This window comes from Pyrus communis, chromosome 10, assembly GCF_963583255.1.
Source record: "Pyrus communis chromosome 10, drPyrComm1.1, whole genome shotgun sequence".
Classification (NCBI taxonomy): domain Eukaryota; kingdom Viridiplantae; phylum Streptophyta; class Magnoliopsida; order Rosales; family Rosaceae; genus Pyrus; species Pyrus communis.
Window position 1 is genome coordinate 8,904,159 of NC_084812.1, and position 23,283 is coordinate 8,927,441.

General features: G+C 36.5%; 1 protein-coding gene and 1 pseudogene across 1 annotated transcript; one reads left to right on the forward strand and one right to left on the reverse strand.

Annotated features, from left to right (window-relative positions):
- Positions 1-13,118: 13,118 nt before the first annotated feature.
- LOC137746782 (zinc finger protein GAI-ASSOCIATED FACTOR 1-like) lies at positions 13,119-16,951 on the forward strand. Its single transcript, XM_068486788.1, has 4 exons — positions 13,119-13,923; positions 14,014-14,410; positions 14,526-14,785; positions 15,555-16,951. The coding sequence occupies exons 1-4, from the start codon at positions 13,800-13,802 to the stop codon at positions 16,331-16,333; spliced, it is 1,560 nt and encodes a 519-aa protein (XP_068342889.1). The 5' UTR covers positions 13,119-13,799; the 3' UTR covers positions 16,334-16,951.
- A 4,234-nt stretch (positions 16,952-21,185) lies between these two features.
- Positions 21,186-22,908, reverse strand: LOC137747805 (probable thimet oligopeptidase; annotated as a pseudogene).
- Between the last annotated feature and the right edge of the window lie 375 nt (positions 22,909-23,283).

A 23,283-nucleotide genomic window follows, 5' to 3' on the forward strand; every position in this document is an offset into this window, starting at 1 on the left:
TAAAGTATTGCATGTATTTTGGGTTTATAATTGAACATCGAATTCCCATGTTCACCGCAATGGCCTCGCCTAGTGATCATAAAGCGCAAATTAAATGATCGCCTAGATTTTGGTAAACGTACCAAGTTTCAGTTTCTACCTAGGGCTATGCAATCTTGTACACAATTATGTTGGTCTGCCTTGAGACCCATTGTCACCTAACCTATATGACGTTATAATTGGTTATCAGGTATGAACTTGACGTTTTTCGTATGTACGCATTTGGGTGTGCATTCCATATGCCAAATTGCGCCACTGCAACGTACCAATATGAGTCCTCAAAGAAGGATGTGAATCTTTGTCGATTATGATTCTCCTTCACACTAGTTATCTTCGAGCCCTTGCATGCGATCTTTTTACCGCTCATTTGCAAGTTGTCACTCTAATGAGATAATCTTCGGGCCGTTAGGGGGAGAGATAAGAACGTCAACGTTCCTGTAAAACAACGCGAAGTTGTGTAGATGTTGCCCATTATGTCTCATCTCGATCCCCATATCGCACAAGTATGATAAGCAAGTGTGATAAATTCTAGCTTTCAAAATGTTGCTCCATACCCATTCCTCTGATTTAGCTAAAGTGACGAGATCATATACCAGCTGCAAACATGCCTACAAGGATAGACGTACTTAACGGATGTCGAGTCAATATCCTTAGAGGGTGTGCCATCCCTATTGGACGGTCCGGTACATCGGCGGATAACTAATCAATCTGCCTTGGCATGGAGCATGACATATCACTCTGTTCATATGATTCACTTCCTCAGAAGAGGAAGACATGACACAATAATGAATCCATACTTGATCGCTATCTCAAGTCATTTCCATCTCATGAGATTAATCCGAATTACTCCCAAGACTTGAAGTTCTTGGTCCAGTATACTAGTTTGGATGAGCTAAATGAAATTGAAAAAAGATTACCATCGATGATATTTTCATTTATATGGTAGCTACCAACATAAATGAAAAGCGACGATATCGAATAGTGTTCCGTTGATTAAGTGACAACGTAGAACTGATTGGACAACCAAAATTACAATCCAGGTCAAATTCCTTACCAAAGTGTGTATTGGACCTGTCGTTCCTACACTACCCAAGGTAACCCTGTTGCATTACAAATGGGAAAGGAAGCGTTATGAGATGAATGAAATAGTGCGATATGATGCACACCTTACGGTGCAAGGTTTCTCTTAAACGTCATGTGATTGGTAGCATTATTATGAAATGTGGTTAGTGTTTTCTCCATAGGGATATAGATACGGAGATTTACATGTAAGTTCCCGAAGAATTACATGGATTGGTTCAAATAGTTCCAAACCACGGAACATCCTATTAACTTGTTTGAGGCGTTCACTTAAATCCGACGAATATGGTATACTCGTCTAAGTGATTATTTGATCAGTTAGGGATATGAATTATGCCCTTACGTGTTAAACTATGAAGTCTTATTCCGAATTGTTAGAGTTATAGTTTATGTCATTGACACGAATCTCACTAAGACTCGGAAAGAGCTTGAGAAAACTGCTTCGTACCTGAAAATGGAATTTGAGATGAAGAATCTTAGGAAAACTCGTTTATGACTTGACCTAAAGTTGAAGCATTGATCTGATAGTATTTTGGTCTACCAGTCGAACTACAACCTGAAGGTGTTACCTTTAAGTATACCTATGATCGTCCATACGTTATATACAAATGAGACCCTTGAAGATGTTATGGAATCTGAAATTCCATATCTGAATTCAACTTTACTCTTCGTTGTACTTAGCTCATTGTTTAAGACAAGACATCTCCTTCGCTATTAAGATGCAGCACCGCGCCTACACGCAACCACTGAATTGGTATTAAAGACGTACCCTAAAGGTACTACAAATTTGGGCAGATCTCAACTCATCTCGAGCGGATCCAACCCCCTGATCCTCAGAATGATGATTGCCTTGTTTGTTATGCTAACACTGGTTACTTATCAAACTAGCACAAGGCAAAATCCCCGAATGGTTATGTCTTTATCATTAGAAATATCACAATATCTTGGAGGTCCATGATATGACCTTAGTTGCAAAATCTTCGAATCGTTCCAAGAGTCACCTCACTTCACTATGCCACAAATGAGACATGGTTATGAGTTCTTATCGAGCATATTCGAAGTACTTGATGTTTTTCCATCGTTCAGTCCGAACAACGATCTATGAAGACTATGCTGCATGTATCCACCCGACCAAGACATGATACATCAACGAAGTCAAAACCAGGACATATTGCGTCTACATCTACATCAGCAAAGCATCAAGAGATTGAAGTCATGCAAGCCGATCATAGACAACCTTGTTGACCTATACACGACGTTACTGCCGAAGTTAACCTTCCAGAAGCTTGTCCGAGGAATTGGTATGCCTAACTATCATATGCAATGCTTGTAGTTCTCATTTGGAAGTTTTGTCAAACTCAGGAGGAGTATCCAGAAGTATACTCACTTGATCTTAATGTACTATTATTCCTACGATTATGAGCATTTTTCCCACTGGGTCATTGCTACCTAACGAGGTTTTAACGAGGCACCCATCCTGATTTGATCATACCCTTGTGAGCTCTATTACTTACGTCCAAAAGACGTATAGTTTTGACTTAATGCAACTTCTCACTTTTCTCCTTAGACTATGGGTTTTTCTCCCACCTTGGGGTTTTACCATAGCGAGGTTTTGTGAGTTTTACTTTTTTATGCATTCTTCCATTGATCGGAGACTCGCATTCGCTCATTATGCTGACAACTTCATCAACTTTAATTATTTCATCACTGAAGACCTAATGTGCCATTTACTAGAGTATTTACACCCTCAAGGAGGGTGTTGTAGTCCTATTAGATTAGGAATATGATTGTGTAAATCCTAGTACATCTAGGAATATCTCTTACATTCCTATTATGAATTGATTACCTATTAAGAGTTGTAATCCTAAAGGGTAAGGAATTAACCTTCCCTACGACTATAAATAAAGCACGATGGGGTGGAAAATAACACACTTCACAATTAAACATCTCTCTCTTTCTCTCTCTATGCCGCATCTTCCCTCTTTCTATGACCTCCATAATTGTTCAGTAAATTATGCCTAGAACAGTAACATATTATTTTATATTATCAATAATATCGTTAAAACGTTTATTACAGGATGGCCAAGAGATTCAATATTTTACAAGCAAATCCTCTCCCGAGAGCCAGATTGCACTAATATCATAAGATAAGATATGGACCCAATAAGGTTTAATAGCAACTGGATTACTGTCACCATGTTAAGGGACAGAAGCTCAATTTGGACAAAAGCAAAGCACTGCAGGTAGGGTCATTCCTGCCATGACTCATGATCAGCACAACAACTATAATACATTCACAAGAGTTTTCTTTAATCTTATTCTGTGATCTTTAGCTAGTTTATGATTTTTTTTTTTTGCTTTTCTGAAAAGCTAGTTGATTTAATTACCTATATATTTGCTAAAGTAGTTTGTGTGAATTTTTGGATTGTATATTTTTGTCCATATGGAGGCTACTATATATAAATTAACTACAAGAGAATATTAAACTACAGAATTGTAGAAAACCCTAACCACGAAGGTCAACTAATCCCACAACAACTCACTAATGTTTTACCACTAAAGCTAGAAACCATATATTAATCTAGAAACTATGTATTTCTCTTAATTTGCAATGTGAAGATGTCATTTTAAATTCTCTTTCATTTTCTGGTAGACGGTAAATGAAGACCTCTTGATCATTGGTTATTGTGTAACTAATGCCACATCATCCTAAGTTGTTAAAATGTTTGTTAGGTGGTTAAATGAGTTGTTAGTTGGTTAATTAGTTACTTTGTGGTTATTATTCAGTATATAATGTACTTCAACTTACAAATGTAATCAGCTGTCATTTTTACTAATTATTTTTTATTCAATGGTGAATAATTACTTGTTCATTCATTTTTCCCTACGTGCATGCCTGCATGGTATATTCTATACATAAGAGAGAGCTGAATACAATTCATTAGGAAATTTGATTATAATCCTTAGCAAAGATGACTTCCCTTTTTTTTTTCTTTTTTTTTTTTCTTTTTGGAAAAATACGTTATTCATTGCAAAGAAATAGAATGCGTACAAATTGAGGATAGCGTGCATAATGGACCTCGATAAAACCTTGCCGGGGCTTTCAACCCGGTCGAAGGGAAAAGAGCGTCCTGCACAAACAAGAGAAATATCCCCAAATGACAAGACATAAAATCATAACCCTACAAACTTTCTTCAAATAAGATATCTCTGAGCAAGTCGGGGATTTTCACACCACCCAATTTGATGGGTACTACCCAACCCCAAACGTGCAAGCCTATGAGTAGCCGAATTACATCCTCGTTGCACCAAACTCACCTCTGAACCAGAAAAAGATAGGAGCATAAATCGCAAGTCATTTATTATATTTCCCAATGGAGAACAATCATCTTCCTTGCCCTTCATGGCAGCCATCACCAAACTCGAATCACCTTCAAAGCTTATCCTTTTACCATCTGGGCAATATGACTGGGCCAACAATAATGCATGTCGAGCAGCACAAAGCTCTGCATGGAATGCTGAACCTGTCCACCCCAAAGGTCCCTCTACTGTAGCACACCCCAAAGGTCCCTATACTGCAGCAACAAAATCACCCAAATGGTCACGTAGCACAGCTCCAAACCTCCCCTTGAGCCTTGTTGTATCCACGCCCCATCAAAATTACACTTAACCCAATCAACCCCAGGTCTTTGCCACTTCTGTTGAACTTTCATGGATTTTTTTGTTCCCGACTTGTGCCACTTATGGTACTCTTGTAGCCAACCTTCCGTTCTAATCAACAAATCCTGCGACATCAGCTGCTTCCCATTCCAAATCCCATCATTCCTATTCTTCCATAGCATCCAAATAACCATCAACGATAATTCGAATACCAAAGGTGAAGAATGCTCAACAATATTTGATAACCAAGATGACTTTTAGACTAAAACCGTAAGTAAGATCAAAATCTAATTTTAGTCAATTGATATATTAATCACCTCATTTATTAATTATATTTGATGTTTAAATTATTTTTGTTTTACTTCCAATTTTAATGTATTAATTATATTTCATTATAATTTTCATTTTCATTTCATTCATCATAATATATTTTGTTGTAAACATTTAGATAAACTACTTTTTGTTATACAATATATTTCGATATACTTTGTCTTCTTCATTTAGGTACATTAAATTCTTTATAATACATTTTGGTGCATACATTTAGGTACATATATTTCGGTACATACATTTCCATACAAACATGTAGGCACATTAATTCAATATAATACATTTTGGTACATATATTTCGGTACTAACATTTCAGTGCATACATTTCGGTACACATATTTAGGTACATTAATTTAATAAAATACATTTCGATACTAACATTTAGGTACATTAATTCAATATATTACATTTCGATACTAGGTACATTAATTGAGTCTTTCAAGTTTGAAGAATGTAATATAATTATATAAAATTAATAAGTTAAAAAAGAAATTGGTCAAAAATAATTTTAAATGTGTATATTAATTGATTTAAATATTTAATGGGAGACAATGAATAAAATACACATTAATTAATTTGAATTAAGAACACATCAAGGGACTATTGTGACAACCCATCCCAAATTTCACGTTTTTATTAATTTTAGAAGCGTGAATTTACGAAAATGTCCTAGAAGTAAGGACTTTGACTTCCGTTGATCATCGGTTAGAGTAACGTATGACTTATTCTTTTAGTATATCCTCGTAGTACTTGCCACTACGATCGCATAGGCGAAAGCCGTTTGTGAGTCCGAATTATAACGGTATAATTACTGACGTTTGAAGTTGGTTATTTAAAGGTAGTTAAATTATTTGAACTCCCACCTTGTGGGAAGACTAACCAATCAGCCTTAAGTAAAGAGAAAAATGACCAATCAAATTAAAAGGGATGGAGGACCAATGAGAAATCAGAAAGAAATAAGAAAAGAAAGAAAGAAAAAAAACTCCTAACTTTCCCGTGGGTTTTTCCACTCGCGACCACCCATTTTCCAAGGCCGATTCCGGCCAACTCCGGTGGAGTTTTTCGATGCCGCTACCACCATCTTGAAACTCTCATTCCCCTCTACAAAACTCACCCAAGAACCACCTTGATTAACCACGGTATGTGACGGTTTGACGCCACGAAAGTTGACGGTTCTCACGGTGCTTCGACCACCCTTTTTTATTTTCCGGCAAATCGGCAAAGCGATGGCTGATGCCACCACTTGGGTTTTGTAGCCCATTCCCCCAGGAGCAAAACCCAACCAACCTTGACCCCGTTGGACCACTGTAGACGACGAATCGACATCGGGAAGCTTTAGGCACACGCCAGATTTATGGGAAAAATTGACCATCTTCCGTCCACTTTTGGACTTTGTGGCAGGTATGAAAGTTGTTCCTCTCTTTGAGATCTTCATTCCTATAAATTTTGGTAATTTTTGGAAATAGTTGGATTTTCCGGCGAGTCAAGGCGGCCGACCGCCAATGCTATTTTTAGGCTATGTTAAATGTCTTGAATTTAGTCTTGATATTTGATTGACGTAGGTTGATCGTTGGAACCTAAATTCTCTACGATACGTTAATAGGTATTTATATGAATCGACAATCCAACCGTTGGATCATCACCAAACTTTGTTACATTGTAGTACATAATATTTGAAGAATGTAGGAACTTACGGATTGAGAATCTGACATACAGATCTTTCCGAATTGGATTTGTAAGTTCATAAAATAAAACGTTAACCGCTAATCAGTTTTGGGAATTGGCGAGGATCCAACCGTTGGATCGTAATAAAATTTTAGTATGTTATTCTAGAAGCATAATGTGGATCTTTGAAAGTTAGGGATTGGAAATCTGATATGCGGATCTTCTAAATCGAGTTATACAGGGTTGTAGATCCTACAGCGTCGATCTTTGATTGACGGTTGACTTTTGGTCAATGGGTCTCAAATTATTCTTGAAGTTCCTTGAGGATATCTTTTATGTAAATTATGTATTCTATCGGTAAGAAATTTGAGACGTGATTTGATAACTGGTCACAGGCGACGATAGATCGTGATATCTCGATGTGCGTGCAAGATAATCATAGTGTGGACTCCAGATGAGTGGGTCTTTTTCTTTCATAGGCATATAATTGATAGTTCCACAAACACTTCTAAACTGATCTATGCTTGTTACCTACAATTAATCATTGCGAACTACGAATGGCTTGATCCCTGTTTAGGGTACGTAGGCAATCTAACAAGACGTTAGATGTAGCCATATAATAAATGGGATTAAATAATTGAGACAATAGCATTGTGTAGTGAATTGAAATGTGAGGGATATTGATGGGAAGTGTGAGTTTTAGCTTTATGATTTGGTGATTAAATGTTGATCATAAATCAATGCGTGAAGAATCAAGAAATTGAAGTAAGGAAAGGTAAATAATGATAGTTAATTTAACTAATGTCTAATTGGGCTTATCACTAATGATTACTCTCAAAAGTAAATAGTTTGGGAGTAGGGTGTTATTGATTGTACATGTTACGCCGTATTATATATTCTGAGAATATCATGAAATGTTTGGGTTTAGATTGCATCATGGCATATTCATATGGATATTACCTGAACCTAACTATTGTGAATGCTTTGAAGTGCTAAATGATGTCGCGGATGCCCAGGTAAGCTTCAGGTGAGTACATGTTGATGATAGTGATGGTAATGAGTATGATTGCGTTGAGATATATTATAGCTCATAAACCTGCATCCCGGTGTTAGTGCTTCCGTTCTTGGCTAGGGCACAATCCTTCACGTGATGTTCACCTCCCGCACCTCACGCTTACCTTGGATCCAAGGTAGGTGCACAGTCCTGTCGTACAGACCATTTTAGGTGGTTCCGACTCGTAGGTGACCCGTGATTATTCGCACAGTCTTCACATGATCCTAGCACTTGAGCGTATTTATTTACACCCAGTCTTGTCGTACAGACCACTTTAGATGGTTCCGACTCGTGTGCAGGTATACTTATTGAGCTATTAGCTAGCATGTTATTGAGTTATTGGCTAGCATGATTGATGAGATATGTGATGAGATATGGATAAGTCGTACAGGTCACAAGAGGTGACTCCGACTTATATGCTAGCCATGATTGATGAGATATGGATAAGTCGTACAGGTCACAAGAGGTGATTTCGACTTATATGCTAGTATGATTGATGAGATATGTAATGAGATATGGGTGCAGTCGTACAGGTCACATTAGATGACTATGACTAATATATCATTTTGTATTGATTAAATTCATTTGGCCTACTTATTAACGCATGGTGGAGTTAATGGACATGGCAAACTGTGGTTTTGGCCATTTTTTAGTATGGTTTGGATATATGTATATATGTTGTATTGTCTTATGGAAAATGATACGGGTTTTACATTGAGGGGCATTACTTTTAGAGAGGTAATAACTTTGGGAAGCTTGATTTTATTGCTCACTCACACTCTCTGTTTGGTGCCCTCCAGGTTTAAGCAGCTGAGTTTGTATCAACAAGGATTTGTGGCGAATCTTAGTATTGATGGATACTTCTGAGGGTATGATTCTTGCCTACACTTTTGTACCTTACTTATGCTCTGATGTCATGTGTGAAATGGTCGCTCCCGCTCACAACGCACTCTGATATTTAAAATTTTTAGGTTCAAATTTATTCACATTTTTCTACACTTTATCACATTTTATGGCTTCGTCACCTTTCAGGCGTCGGCCAGCACAACTCGATTCAGGGTCCAAGTGGACTTTCTGAGTCGGGTGTATCAACTATAATCAATATGTAATTTAACACAAAATTTTTATTAAATTTCAATCTTCTTCAAAGATTAAATTTAAAAAAAAAAAAAAAACACCTATATTCATTCTCCCATACACGGAAGAATCAAGATATATCCCAAATTTTAGGACTCTTTTGCCCTACCCCCAAAAGAAGACTCCATATATAGTCATATGTAAATGCGCCATTTGATTGATGAATCTCACAAACATTCTCGCGATGGGCATATGTTTAAACAAAGCTCTTCATTTTCTGGGCAACTTTTAGTGGCTGATAATATTAGGGTCACTCGATCTAGAGATATTAGTTATAGTTATTCTCCTTCAATTATTAGTTTTTTTTTTTTTATTCGGAACCTTCAATTAATAGTTAAGGCTTGATTTGTTTCCCTTAATCATATTTTCGTATGTGTTAATACCATCGCTATTATTAAATAATATTGTCTTAGACCTTCATGTAACTAGTTTTTACCATAAATCTTCAAACTGTGAATCAAACTTTGTCTTAATCATAAATGTAATATCATCTTCAAAGAATATATATAGGTCAGTCTCATGCTCGTCGTTATTTTTTAATGTTTAGTCGCTAGTCTGTCTGACTAACCCTGTATATATTCATTGTTCTTGCATACTAATAATTCTTAATCTTAATTTGACCTAAAATAAAGAAAGGTGATTGGTCATTGCCGTCTCTAAACGGAGTGAAAATCCATCCAAAGAGAACCCGTGCCCGCATGCATGCATAGTATAAAAAGATCGTGCAATCCAAGTCAATGCAATTTATGGTGGATTCTGCATATAGAGAAACACTTCTTTTTTGTTATATTAAATAATAATCAACGAGTTGCGAATATTTTTATTTATTTAACCTCGTTGTCTTTTGCTTATGGTAAACAAATTTTAACAAAAAAGATAATACTACTTAATAGTCTTGATTAACTTACTAGTATTTGTTTCCTGCATTTAGTACTATGGTTTAATAATATTCATCTTCACTTGTAAGTGAGAGATCTTACGTTCGATTCTCATCATAAGTGCATTCAAACCACATTATTATATCTAACCTTGTGTGAGACTTGGTATACTCTCCCACTTCTTTAACGTATATAACATCATTCGTTGAAAAAAAAGAAGTAATTGTTTCCTCACGTACTATGTTTTTAAATCACGAAGACAAACAAACGTGATCAATAATTTGTCGAAGCCACATGCGTGCACGTTAAGCTCAGTTGGTTTGATCTGAATGTGATAATTTTTTGCAGCCAATCAAATCAAGAAATGGTGTTATCCCCTTAGCTTATAAACTAGCTGGAACTGCCTCTTTTAGACATACTCGCACTCTTCAAGCAAATAATAGTCAAGAAAAGTCATGAGCAAAAACCTAATTATGTTAACTATTTGATTTAGCTATCAATATTAGTTATTATTATTTTATTGTGTACTTTCTATAGAAGATTTTTATTGATAAAATAAAGGAAGACTCAGTGGACTAATTATTAACCCTTGGACTAATATCATATACTTATCGAATTCAAAAGACAAAGGAAGACTTTGTGGGATCCATTCAAAAGATAATAGAAAACCATAAAGTATAACAACATTATTTTCTGATTTCATACTTTACCAACAACATTATTTTCTGATTTCATACTTTACCCTTTGCACCCACTTATATAAGCTCCACAAAGCTTGCTTTGGGCCTTTGGTCCTTTGTTTTAAAAGAGAAAAGCTTATGCGTTAAGCAAAAACCTTTTTCAAAATACATTTTGTGAAAAAAAAAAAAAAAAAAAAACTTTTTAAAATTGACTTTAACCATTGTAAATGAAATAACTTACAATGAAATAAGAATTATAATACAAGTAAAAAAAGACAAACTAGGAGATATTATATTTTTTGAATCGTCCAACACCTATGTATTGCGACAGTAAATAAAATAAATAGGTACACCGATATAATGATATTAACACAATGAATCATTTAACGTAAGATTAGTTGTAGAATAAGAACATTAATGTATATGTGTTACTTCCACCATCTAAATAATTATCATATATTGGACCCGGGTCTTATATTTTGTAACCTACTTCACACGACACATTCACATTGTCCATCGATGAAGACAAGTCTTTTGACTTTTTGGATTTCAAAACGACTTTTATTCTATCTTAATTAATCAACTTGTCTTTTTATAGTCGATTGTTTTGTGTCCTCGTGTTATCTTCCTTGTCCTCACAGGTGCCATTTGCTTGTTTTAGAGAAAAATGAAGCAATATTTTATGAATTTTGATTCAATCGGAGTTTCGATTTCTAAACAAAAAATTTATGAGTATTGATCCTAAAATTTGTTATAATATAGAATAATAGTCATTTTCGTTAAGTCTGTTAGAATTTTTATTCAAAATAAAAGGTTTACAGAGGCAAAAAAACAGATGAATATTCCAACCTAGATAACCAAAATAACTATTCCTCCATATTATTATTATAGACAACAATATTTACGAATATTTAGTTTAGGAATCAAGCTCTAACTGAGCTAAAGTTGTGGAACAATATTTCTAGTTCTACATACTTTTGTTGGTGAAATCATAAATTATATGGGTTAAGTTTAGTGTAGCTAAAGTACTAATATCGCTTGTAATAAAAAATAAAAAAAACATAGTTCTGCTTGCTTTTAGTAGGTGAAATTAGAATACTCTTACAATTTGTATTTTTTTTTCTTGTAACTGACGTAATTTGAATTATATGGATGAAGTGTCGAACTAAGATGTAAAAAAAAAAGAGCACACTACTCTTGCTAACTTGTTTAACTTGTTTACATACGTCTGGAAAAACATTCAACAGCCTTTTTGGTGATACATCTCAAATTTTCATATTCAATCTACTCAACTCCTACTCTACATGCATTATGTGTGACAAACTTATTATAAGCATAACTTACAGTTAAGCAACTTATACATATATTAGAACATGTAATCAAGTTATAAGTAAGAAATTTTAAATTTGATTTTTATATTTAGATTATTGATTTATCAATTCTCTTTTTGATTTCTCGATGAATATAGTTGCATGTATAAAATAAAAAATCGCTTAGAAGATGTGTCTACGATGATGCATATTACTCAAAGGTAAAAGTTTATACAAAAATTAACTGCTATCAAAATTCATTAGATCCATATTCAAAATTTAATTGTTAGTTTTTGAATTTTTGCAAAATGAGCCCGAAGTTCTAATTTTGTAATTACACAACGTGATTTTTTATTGTACCAATTTGATTTTTACGTTACCTTTATTGTCTACTTAAACGTTAAGTGTTAATAGACTTGACTAACATTTTAAGCATCTGTTGTTCGCCAGTTTCAATATTTAGTACTTTGCATTTTACTATTTTAACCTTTTTATGAAATTGATAGTCAACGTTATAGTCCATTATATAGCACATCAACAATTAACGTTTAATTAGATGATGAAACTGATGGAAATGTAGATTGGTGCAATATAGAAATCACATGGGATAGAAAACAGAAAGCCACTTAGTATTACGGTCTAGTGATATTCCTCTTCATTTATAAGTGAAAGGTCTTAGGCTCGATTCTTGTCAAAGGCGAATTTGAATCATATTATTGCTAGTCCATTATGAGATTAAGAGTATCCTTTTTTCTTTAGTATAGATAATTTTGCTTGTTCAACAAAAAAAAAATGCAAAAATTAAAATCTCCTAGCTGATTTTATCAACGACTCTAAAATCTTGTGTTCACCTCAAATTTTTGGGAAAGAGATCAAGCCACGTGTACTCCTTTTAATCCGACGTGTAAAAGCACACAACTCGTTTCACCGCGGTAAGCCCAAATATAATTAATGAGCAGTATTGCACACGGTGCGGCCTAGAAAACAAACAAACGTGTCGAGATCAGAAGGGGGTGAAAACACCAATCACGACAAAAGTTGTTTGACTTTTGTGAAATTAAAGGAGCGGTCGTCGGCCAAAACGCATCCAAATACTCAACTAAACGACAAAGCAACATCGTATCCCTCGGTCGACAGCGTGCCTAAGAACACCCGACTCCCGACACGTGGACCGGATTAACCTCCGTGTCTGTAATCAGAAACTTGAACAGCAAGTCATGGCCTACTCAGATCAATCCCCTGCTTTCCACTGATTAAACTCGATTAAATATCTAATTTTTTATTATCACTTTCTCAGCATCTCCCAGTCTTCTGAAAAGTCAGTGAGAAAAGCGGCAGAGCAAAGACTTTGCCTTAAACTCTCTCTCTCTCTCTGGAATCTTGATTCACAATCTCACTCTGTTCTTCAGCAGTCTTATAAAACCCTGCAATTATTTTCCTGTTCTGGTTTCTATTTAGCTGAAATCTCAATAGGGTTTTCTCAGAGGGTAGTCAATCAGCTCAGAAACACCCAAAAACCAGCTGAAATTTTGGGTTTTGGTCAAATATTCAGACCAGGATTTGGATCAAATTTTGACTCTTGTAAAATTCGGGTTTCTTTTCCTCCTCCTTGCAGATAAATCTGAGAGCTGAGAGAGAAGCTTTTATTTTACAGGCTGGGGTTCTTAAATGATTGTGTTTTCGGGGGCAGTGTAAGCTTTGGTCAGAGACCCATCAGGACAGAGCTGGTAGGTGGGCGTAGAAAAACAAAAGAGAGGACCTTGACTGTTAGATGAGAGAGAGAGAGAGAGAGAGAGAGAGAGAGAGAGAGAGATGTAATCAAAACCCTAGAAAATGAAAAATTTGTACCTACAAAAACTTCCTTAGAGTTTTAAGATTAAAACCCAAGTGGTAGAGTTTTGGTTTTTGTCCTGCAGATTGGAAGTTCAAAAAAATAAAAGAGGAGAAAATCAAAATCTCAGCTCTGATGCCGACCGACCTAGATAATTCCTCTACAGCTTCAGGTGAAGCTAGCGTTTCTTCCTCCGGCAACCAAACCGCTCCTCCCAAACCCGCCACCAAGAAAAAAAGAAACTTGCCAGGAATGCCAGGTAGCTCAAATTTTAAAAATCCCATTTTTCTTCTTCTGATTTTTCATGTTTTGTATGGATTAGTGATTGGATTTCTGGGCTTTGTTGCAGATCCAGATGCGGAGGTGATTGCTCTATCGCCGAAGACCCTTATGGCGACGAACCGATTTGTCTGCGAAATTTGCAGCAAAGGGTTTCAGAGGGATCAGAATCTGCAGCTTCATCGGCGCGGCCATAATCTGCCATGGAAGCTGCGGCAGAGGTCGAGCAAAGAAGTGAAGAAGCGAGTCTACGTCTGCCCGGAGGCTTCTTGTGTGCACCACGATCCGTCCAGAGCTTTGGGTGATCTCACTGGGATTAAAAAGCACTTTTGCAGAAAGCACGGTGAGAAGAAGTGGAAATGCGATAAGTGCTCCAAGAAGTATGCGGTTCAGTCGGATTGGAAAGCCCATTCGAAAATTTGTGGCACCAGAGAGTACAAATGCGATTGTGGGACTTTGTTCTCAAGGTTTGATAATTAATGAAACTTCGATTTTGTCTTTAGGATTTTATGTTTGTTTTTAGATTAATTTGTTGGGTTTTTTGATTGGATTGGTAAAGTTTTTGGTTTTTGGTGTTTGAAGGAGGGATAGCTTCATAACTCACAGGGCCTTCTGTGATGCTTTGGCAGAAGAGAGCGCCAAAGCTCATACCCCCACCGCCGCCGCGGCCGCCACAGCAGTGAATTTGAATTCAGAATCAGACCCAAAAACCCAATCTGCTAATTCACCTCCACAAGCACCGCCGCCGCCGCAGGCAGCAGCTCCATCGCAGCCTACAACTTCATCAGTTCCATCTATGTCAGCCGGTGTGCTATCTTCATCCCTGCCTACACAAAGCACAGGTAAAACATGTCCAAAATTGGCAAATTTTCAATCTTTTCTGTTGGGTTTTGTCGGAAGTGTTTTTAGTCCAAAACAAACAACAAAATCTATGTTGTATTTATTGTTGTTGTTTTATTATGGTGTGTCTCTTGCTATGGATCTTGGAGTTTAGTAATTTTTGTCTGTTACGAAATTTGTTTTCAGCAGGGTATGTAATCACTCACGGTATGACAGTATTGGTAACTTGATCAAAGATTTGAGGGAATTTAACAAATTAATTAAAAATTAAGGTTCCTGGAGATTTGTATTAAACTTTTAGTGATTCAAAAGCTAAAAGGGGAAGAGTAAAACTTGGTTTAGTGAAAAAAGTTAGTATCAAAAAAAGTTGGGAGCTATTTTTGTATTTTGTAAACGTTCAGTTTCAGCTTTTTTTTCACAGCTTTGGGTGAAAAAAGCCAAAAACAAGCAGCTGCAAAACCCAACTTTGAAAAATCGGTTTTTTTTTACATTTGTTTTACATAAATGTTTACCAAATATTATAATACTGTTTTTTATTTCCAAAAGCACTTTTACAAAAAAAAAAAAAGTTTACCGCTGCTTTATTTCACAGAAACAGTTTTTTTTCAAAGCACAGCAATACCAACCTTAAGTGGGATTAGAGAAAGGACACCATTATTGATCCTCCCTTTCCTTCAAAAGTTATTTCATAAAGAAAGGTCTTAACTTTCTGTTCCTGCATTTTTAAGTGACCCCTTTAATTTACATCCTTTTCTCCTTTTGTTGTTGTAGTGAGAGAGTTGCCGGAAAATCCCACACAAGTTGTAGAAGAAGTGCAGGTTGTGGTGGGTCGAAAGGGTAATTGTAGCAGCAGCAGCAGCAGCTCCAGCAGCAATGGCAGTACAAGCAGTGGTGTGTTTGCAAGTTTATTTACTTCCTCAACAACATCGGCCAGCTTGCAACCTCCTCAACAGCCTGCATTTACTGACTTAATACGAGCCATGGGGCATCCGGATCAATCTAACGACCTAGCACCATCTTCTTCAATGGAGCCTATTTCTCTTGGCCTCTCAACCAGCCATGGATCCTCAATTTTCGAGTCTGCAGGGCATGAGCGTAGGCAGTATGCGCCTCCGCCGCAACCAGCTATGTCTGCAACAGCTCTGCTTCAGAAAGCTGCTCAAATGGGCCCAGCAGAAACCAATGCATCGTTACTTCGTGGGTTTGGCATTATGTCATCCGCATCATCTTCCGTGCAACAAGAGACCATGCAATGGAATCGAAGGCCGGCAGAACCAGATAATGCCCCAGTTGCTGCAGGGCTTGGACTTGGTCTTCCTTGTGATGGAGGTTCGGGATGGAAGGAATTAATGATGGAAAGTCCTTCAATGTTCGGTCCCAAGCAAACCACACTTGATCTTTTGGGATTGGGAATGGCCGCCGGTAATAACCCCAGTAGCGGCCTATCAGCCCTAATTACATCAATCGGTGGCGGTCTAGATGTAGCAGCCGCAGCTGCATCCTATGGAGGTGGAGAATATAGCGGTAAGGACTTGGCTAGAAGCTCATGAAATTGGACAATTAAAGAAGTCATTTTCTTTCATTTGACTCGAGGAAGGGGCGTACAAGGTGCAGGTTGATCTCTTATGAGGAAAATTGATGATGATGCAGAATGAAGTAAGACATACATAACTAAATAAAAGATTAGCCATCATAGGCATGGAGGTAAGCATTCTTTTTTAATGTTCTCCTGCCTCGGTGACTAGGGCGAAACGGCCTTGTCTTTCTGCTGTAGACTTTGTCGAAAGCTAAATCTGGAGATCGTTTCGTGTTTCGTCCCTCTATTGTTTAACTTGGGGGTTTTAGCATAGGCTTCCATGTATGTATGTCACTTTCTGTTAGCTTAAGGTGGATTTGGTGAATGAATATGTGTACCTACTGCAATTCTTTAATTTTGTCAAGTTTCTCAAGAAAGCCTGGCGATGAAAGGCTCGGTGGATGGATTTTACCAATTTGGGTTTACAGTACTATGCCAGGTAAGGGTAGATGGATTGGGGGTTTGGGGTTGATCTTGTAAATTACTGTGTGATTAGCCTGTAGTTTTAGGGCTCCTAGACTTGCTCAAACTTCCAATTTCCATCACTTTGTACGTACAATTAAATTAAGATTAAGCTTTTTGTTTTCTTTTATATATAATGAATTTTATTTTGGCTGGCATGTTGGATTCTGTTGGTGCAAGGGGAGTTCCAATATTTCTTGATACGAGATGTCACGCTAACAGTGTCATCGTGTTCTATAAGTTCTTTGTTAGTGCATGGCGGGATGAGATTGCAGTTTTCCATAATTGTACGAACGCGTCTAACATTGGTCCCCAAAGATACAAATTGAATGGGGTCTTTAAATATCTTGAAAATGGTCCTGTGTTGTGCAGTGCATAAATTAGGATCTTTATCTCTTTTTTTTTTTTTCTTTTTTTTTTTTTAACAAATTAGGATCTTTATCTAATGTCACATCAAATTCAGGTTAAAGTCTTAGGTGTAATCGGACAAATATCTTCTCCTCTATCTCGAGATCTTCTACTGTACTCTTGTCGGACATTCGGATCTGTAATTTATCCTCTATTTGTAAATTTACTGTTAAAGATAAATTTCATATGTAACTATTGCGAGCTGCTTTTTATTTTTTAGACCGAGTAGAAAGCTTCGATGAAATCTTATTTACACATACTTACACTTTATATGTATGTGTGTGTCTTCTAATCCTTCGAATGCGAAATAATTTAGGAAACTTTCATGAAAAGGACTTGGATGAAGTTTATTTTAATAAAAAATCATGTTATAACTTTATTTAATTAAAATAACTTAAATTTTAATAAAAATGACAAAAGAACTTAAATTTTAATGAAAAAAACATAATTTGAATAAAAATGACAAAAAATCTTATGCGTGGACTCACGGTACAATGTTTATGAAACTTACTACACTATTTATAAAAACTTACAACACTGTTTATGAAAACTTACTAAAATGAAACTATGAAGGGTCCTCTCTTTCTGCACATAAATCCTTCTCCCCCATATTCTTCTCCTCATTTGAACCAGACTGCTCAACACTGACTTTGCCTGTCAAACTTGTAGCTCCACCATTGGCATTACGTCCCACAACTAACTGTCTCTCTTCACCATTGCCTGTTTGCAGAGACCCATCAACTCCCGAGTTTAGCGAATTCGCATTACCATCTACACTACTATCGTTTTGGTTAATTGAATAACCAGAAACTTCAAAATGTTCATTACTTCCATCTATTCCAACCTTTGCCCATCTTCCCATCTCCCCCACACAATGACTAGCTTCTTCACTCCTCCACTGTCTCCACCCTTTGATATCATCAAAATTCACATCCACTCCACTACTTCCCACAAACCTAAAGCCCTCACTCTCATCCACAGGATCAAAGTAATCCTAGGAAGAATCTTCATCTGGCAGAGGAGGCGGTGGCGGCAGTGGAATATCCTCATCCACGTAACTACTGCTAACCGGATTGAATCTTACAGTCACAGCAGCAGCACCTCCTGACCTCATATAACTCAACCTTGCCACATGAGGCGAAGCAGGCCTCTCGTGGCACAGAGGCGAGTCCGAAGAGTTGACCAAAGGTGACGGCGACAGCGAGGGGTAGGAAAAAAAAAAAACAAAATCTATTAAACAAAAAGATGGGAGAAAAAATGGAGTGCTTGGAGTTTTGGCGGGTATGCGTCCCCAACACAAGTTGGAAGGGTTAGGTTTATTTATTTATTTAAATTAGGCTTTTGTCCTTATTCTTAAATAAAGTTAGTGGGTGTTTTTTAATTAAAATGTAAAGATTTGAAGTCATTTTCATTAGTTTTTCTAATAATTTATTGCGGTCAGAGGATAGTGTTTGAGTCATAATTGTTGCAACAATGACCTGCTTGGACCCCAAAGGGTTCAATGCAAACCTTGCACTTGTCGGACGGTAAAAAAAATGCTACCTATAAATTTTGACAAAACTAAAGCTCAAGCCGGTAGACTTGAAATCGATAGAAACCTTCACGCGCATGTGTAACTTATGTCAAAGTGAAGTGAATATTAAGGGTACAAATCAGCAATACAGTTAGAAATATAGTTAGCAATATAGTTAGCAAGTTTGTTAGTATTTGGTTAGAGTTGTTAGGTTTAAAAACAGAGTTGTGTAATCTTTCTCTTTAGTTAATACAAATCTCATATTTCTCTCTCTAAACTCTCTCTACATCATCTTTCTTCTCCATTTTCTCTTTGATTCTCAAGTTTTTCAATGTAGTTAACATGGTATCAGAGCAGGTTGTTCCACATGTGAAGCCAAATGGCCACATGCGCTCCATGTCACCTTATTGTGTTGTTCATGTGTTAGGCTTGAAAATTCGCCACACATGAGGGGACGTGTTGAGAATGAGTCCCACATTGATATGAGGAAAAACCTTGCATGGGCTTATAAGAGGTTGAGTTACTCCTTATATTGTCAATTGGTTATGATGATATCATTAGTCATTTCAGTTGATATGTTGAGAATTAAGAGCATGGAGCCATCTTTCTTTTGCCTTGAAGCAATCTGCATTTGAAGGTTTACATAGAGTGTTGGTCACATCCTGAAATGCACACATTGCATTGTTGGCTAAAGATTAACTTGAAGAAATGAATCTCTCTCTTTAATGGGTTTGATTTTTCTGTGAATCTTTATATGTTTGGAGAAATGGGTGTGAATTCTTGAGTTTTGGCATATACTAGTTTATGGTTATTCAGATTATGGTATGTGCTAAAATGAGAAGTGTAATGTCTGATAACAGTGTTCAAGAGCTAACAGAGGAGTTTGTGTAGTATATTTCCTTATCACAGCCTATAATGTCGAGTCTAACTAGCTCAGTTGTTAGCATGTATCTACTGTAAGTCCGGTTATAAGTCTCTTAGAAAAATATGAAGTTTGAAGATGTTGTCAACGGTAAATCACACGAAAGGTAATCCCTTGTTGTGAGTAGGTAAATCCCACGAAGGGTAATCCTACATAAATATTGATTTTCTGTTGTTGAAATTGTGAAGGTCGATACCATTGTTAAAAGTAGTTATTTTTGGTAAAATCCATAAAGGGCGATCTCATGGTACTATAGTTAAGGCCAATGCCACACTATAGTTTGCTAATTTTCTATTTTAAAGGCCAAAGCCAATGTTAAATGAGATTGTTGACAGTAAATCCCACTTAGGGTAATCTCGTAAGAAGTTGTTATACCGACATAAGGGTGTGCTATGACTACTTTATAGAAGGTTGTTCTTTGTGAAGCTCCTGTTAGAGGCAGAGGAAGGGTGTCATGATTTCGGTACACTGTTTGGAGTCAAAACTATGCAAAATTTGGAAAGATCAACAAGAGATAGAGGTTTTGGAAAATATTCAAAATTTGATTGATGTTGGCATGGGTGATACATTTCATATGCACTATAACTCACATGGGAATGGTTTTTATATGGAACAAGGTGATATACATGAAGATATTATAACATGGAATGACTCTGAGGTGGATGAAGAGGGATTGCAAGATTGTAGATGGTTCAACTCTGTTATGTTTTCTAGTCTCATAGTAGCGATTGCAGATGTTCTTCTAATCTCAAACTGGTTTCCCCATTTGATTTTGAGGGGAAGTATTAAGGGTACAAGTCAGCAATACAGTTAGAAATACAATTACCAATATAGTTAGCAAGTTTGTTGGTACTTGGTTAGAGTTATTAGGCTTTCTAGTATAAACAGAGTTGTGTAATATCATATTTCTGTCTCTAAACTCTCTCTCTCTAATTTCTCTCTAGTTCATCTTTCTTAATTACTCTTTATTCTCCATTTTCTATTCGATTCTCAAATATTTCAATGTGGTTAACAATGAATATGTACCGGACAGGATTCTAGTTGCAAACGATGGATGTTAGGTGATGTGCGTATAGATCGATGTGGTGCTAGTTATAACTTACGCATTGTCACTAAGAACTCTATGAACAACTTTCACAAGAACTTTTTTTATTTGGTCGAAACGTTCACATGAATGAAACTTACAAAAATTAAGTATGAACAGGGAGGGGTCATCACTGGAAACCAAAACCACAAGATGATCCTGCATATCGTCGGATAATAAGGTTAGGCAAGTTCCGTCTGCATCACAATCTGTATGGGGATTTGCTATCGATAAAAGCTTAAATTGATGGTTCTCTCCTAAGAAAGCTAGTTAACACTTGAATGGGTTCCTTTGATCCTTCTGGGGCCAGTACCTTTTTTTTGAACTGCATGCCATGACATATTTGTTAAGATCATAACTCTCATGAAACTTTGAAACATATATCAGCAGCAAAAACCTCACTCCAAATACGGCTAAGCGGCTTCGTACCAATGGCACTAGTTGGAAAACACGAAATTGGATTGACATCTTCCAACAACTTGGGGGATATGTTGGACCACGTGGTCGAACTCATGGAAAAGATTCACAACTTGGGAGAATCTCAGTAGTGTAGGTTTACTGCTAGCATCATTTTGGAATTGCGATTTAAGTAACGCCACAGGAATCTATCGTCATCCATTCTTTGTTGATAATGCACCATTTTGAAGAGCCACCACAAAGGTATGATGATTATATTTTCTTTCCCTTTTGTACATATCAAGGTAGAAACGACCTAAAAGTTCATTGAAACTTGAGTAAGTGCAAACATCAGAATGCCAAACCTCAGCATCTTCAATTTCCTTAAATCTTAAACCAAAAAGGTCTTATATTATCTTGAATACCCCATATATAACCAAATTTACTGGAAAGTATTGTTTTTGAGCTCCGAGGTCCACGTTTCACTGTTGTGCTTTAGCCTTGCTGACATAGTATACCAGATCCTCAATTCCAAACGGATGGTCTTATTCCTCTTTCCTCTTCAAATCTTTCAACATGGAAAGTGTAAGACATATTTTGAAATCACAACAACAAGACATTAGGATCACGAACAAATCAAATCAATATAAAATGGAGATTGACTAATTATATTAAAATTATCTGTAGAATACAGAAGACATAGTTATGAAGATAAAGCCATTGATCATTGTGAACAAAGTAGAAGTAGTCTTCTACTTCCAGTACCTCTCAATGAACTCTACTATTGAAATAGGTTTGTAGTTTTCGTGAGTTTCAGTTGGTATAGAAGCAGAGACTGCTCCTTGGTTTTATATCTAGGGTTTTCAACCAATTCCTTCCTATTATGAGAAAGAATATCAACCCAAATCATGTCAAATCAATTAGAGTCCCATCGTGACTCTCATTCCTTGTATTTACTTAATAAAGGCCCTTAATTGATTGCATGTAATTAGGACTCCAATATGTTTATTTCCTTAAGGCACCGAGAGTCCTAGAGATTTCAACTATTAACCAAGTCAACTATTATCTCAATAATTCTGGGCATAATTCATTGCCATTCACAAAATGGTTTTACAAAAAGCCCCATGGAAGTCGGCTAAACAAGGAGATGCCCTCTAAGAACTCAAAAACCTTTAAGGGTGCCTCTGCTATTCTAAGATCAATTGCATAGTCGGCATAAATTGAATAGCCAAGTAACCGAGCAAATTTAGGGCAGATTTGGACCAAATATTCTAAGATAGAACAATAAAATTTTCCACCCATCTCTTCATAGGCCACCGCTACCATCCTCCTTGTTCCAGCCCCACAAAGTTTAACTGTTCAAGTACGGATGCCACATGATGACTTTTCATGGTCACCTTGAAACTCTGATGGTAACCCGGCCAACATAACCTTAGTGAAGAGAAGAAAACTACTGTCCTCATTTAAGTTTTGAATATATATAGCAAACTTACCTCATCGATTAGGACTCTCATGCATTGCATTTCCTCCGTCTTAGTTAATGTAAGATTTATTCTGTTGTGTTCAAACTCTCTCATCAAAGGCCTGAGTACATTGCTTTGCTTCATCATTCACCCACTCCTTTCCTACAACAAAACAAATATGGACTCGGTCTTGGACACGTTTTTACATAAGTAGGGTCCAACTTAGACCGCTTTGAAAATTAAAAGTAAGAATCGGATGGGCTAGGTACTACAGTGTAGATGCACGAGTCCAATGACCCATATGCCCACCCGTATAAACAATTACATTTTTTTTTGGCGCGGATGGCAAGCATTGCATGAATAATAGTGTCACTGAACATATTCAGTGGCAAGTTAAGCCTTACTCAAGTTTTTCTCCACTAAACGGATGATTTATTTATTTTTGCTCAAATTTTTATTTGATATGTGAATTACGTTTGTTGTGTATTTTACTAAACTCTCCTGTACTCACCAAACTAATGTTTTTTAAGTTGGATATTCCTTAAATCGCATGATTCCACTTTCCAGTTGCCTTTTTATATGGGATGACCCCATGTTTGGTCTAAATCCTAACCAAACAAGTATAAGTTTTTATAATTTTAATGTGAAACAAGATTTATGTAAAAGATGAACAAAA

What these genes read in the sequence shown, in the direction of transcription:
- LOC137746782 (XM_068486788.1), top strand. Translation starts at nt 13,800, where the DNA reads ATGCCGACCGACCTAGATAATTCCTCTACAGCTTCAGGTGAAGCTAGC. An exon ending in AAACTTGCCAGGAATGCCAG is followed by an intron (nt 13,924 to 14,013) that starts GTAGCTCAAATT and finishes GCTTTGTTGCAG; the next exon opens with ATCCAGATGCGGAGGTGATT. An exon ending in CCTGCCTACACAAAGCACAG is followed by an intron (nt 14,786 to 15,554) that starts GTAAAACATGTC and finishes TTGTTGTTGTAG; the next exon opens with TGAGAGAGTTGCCGGAAAAT.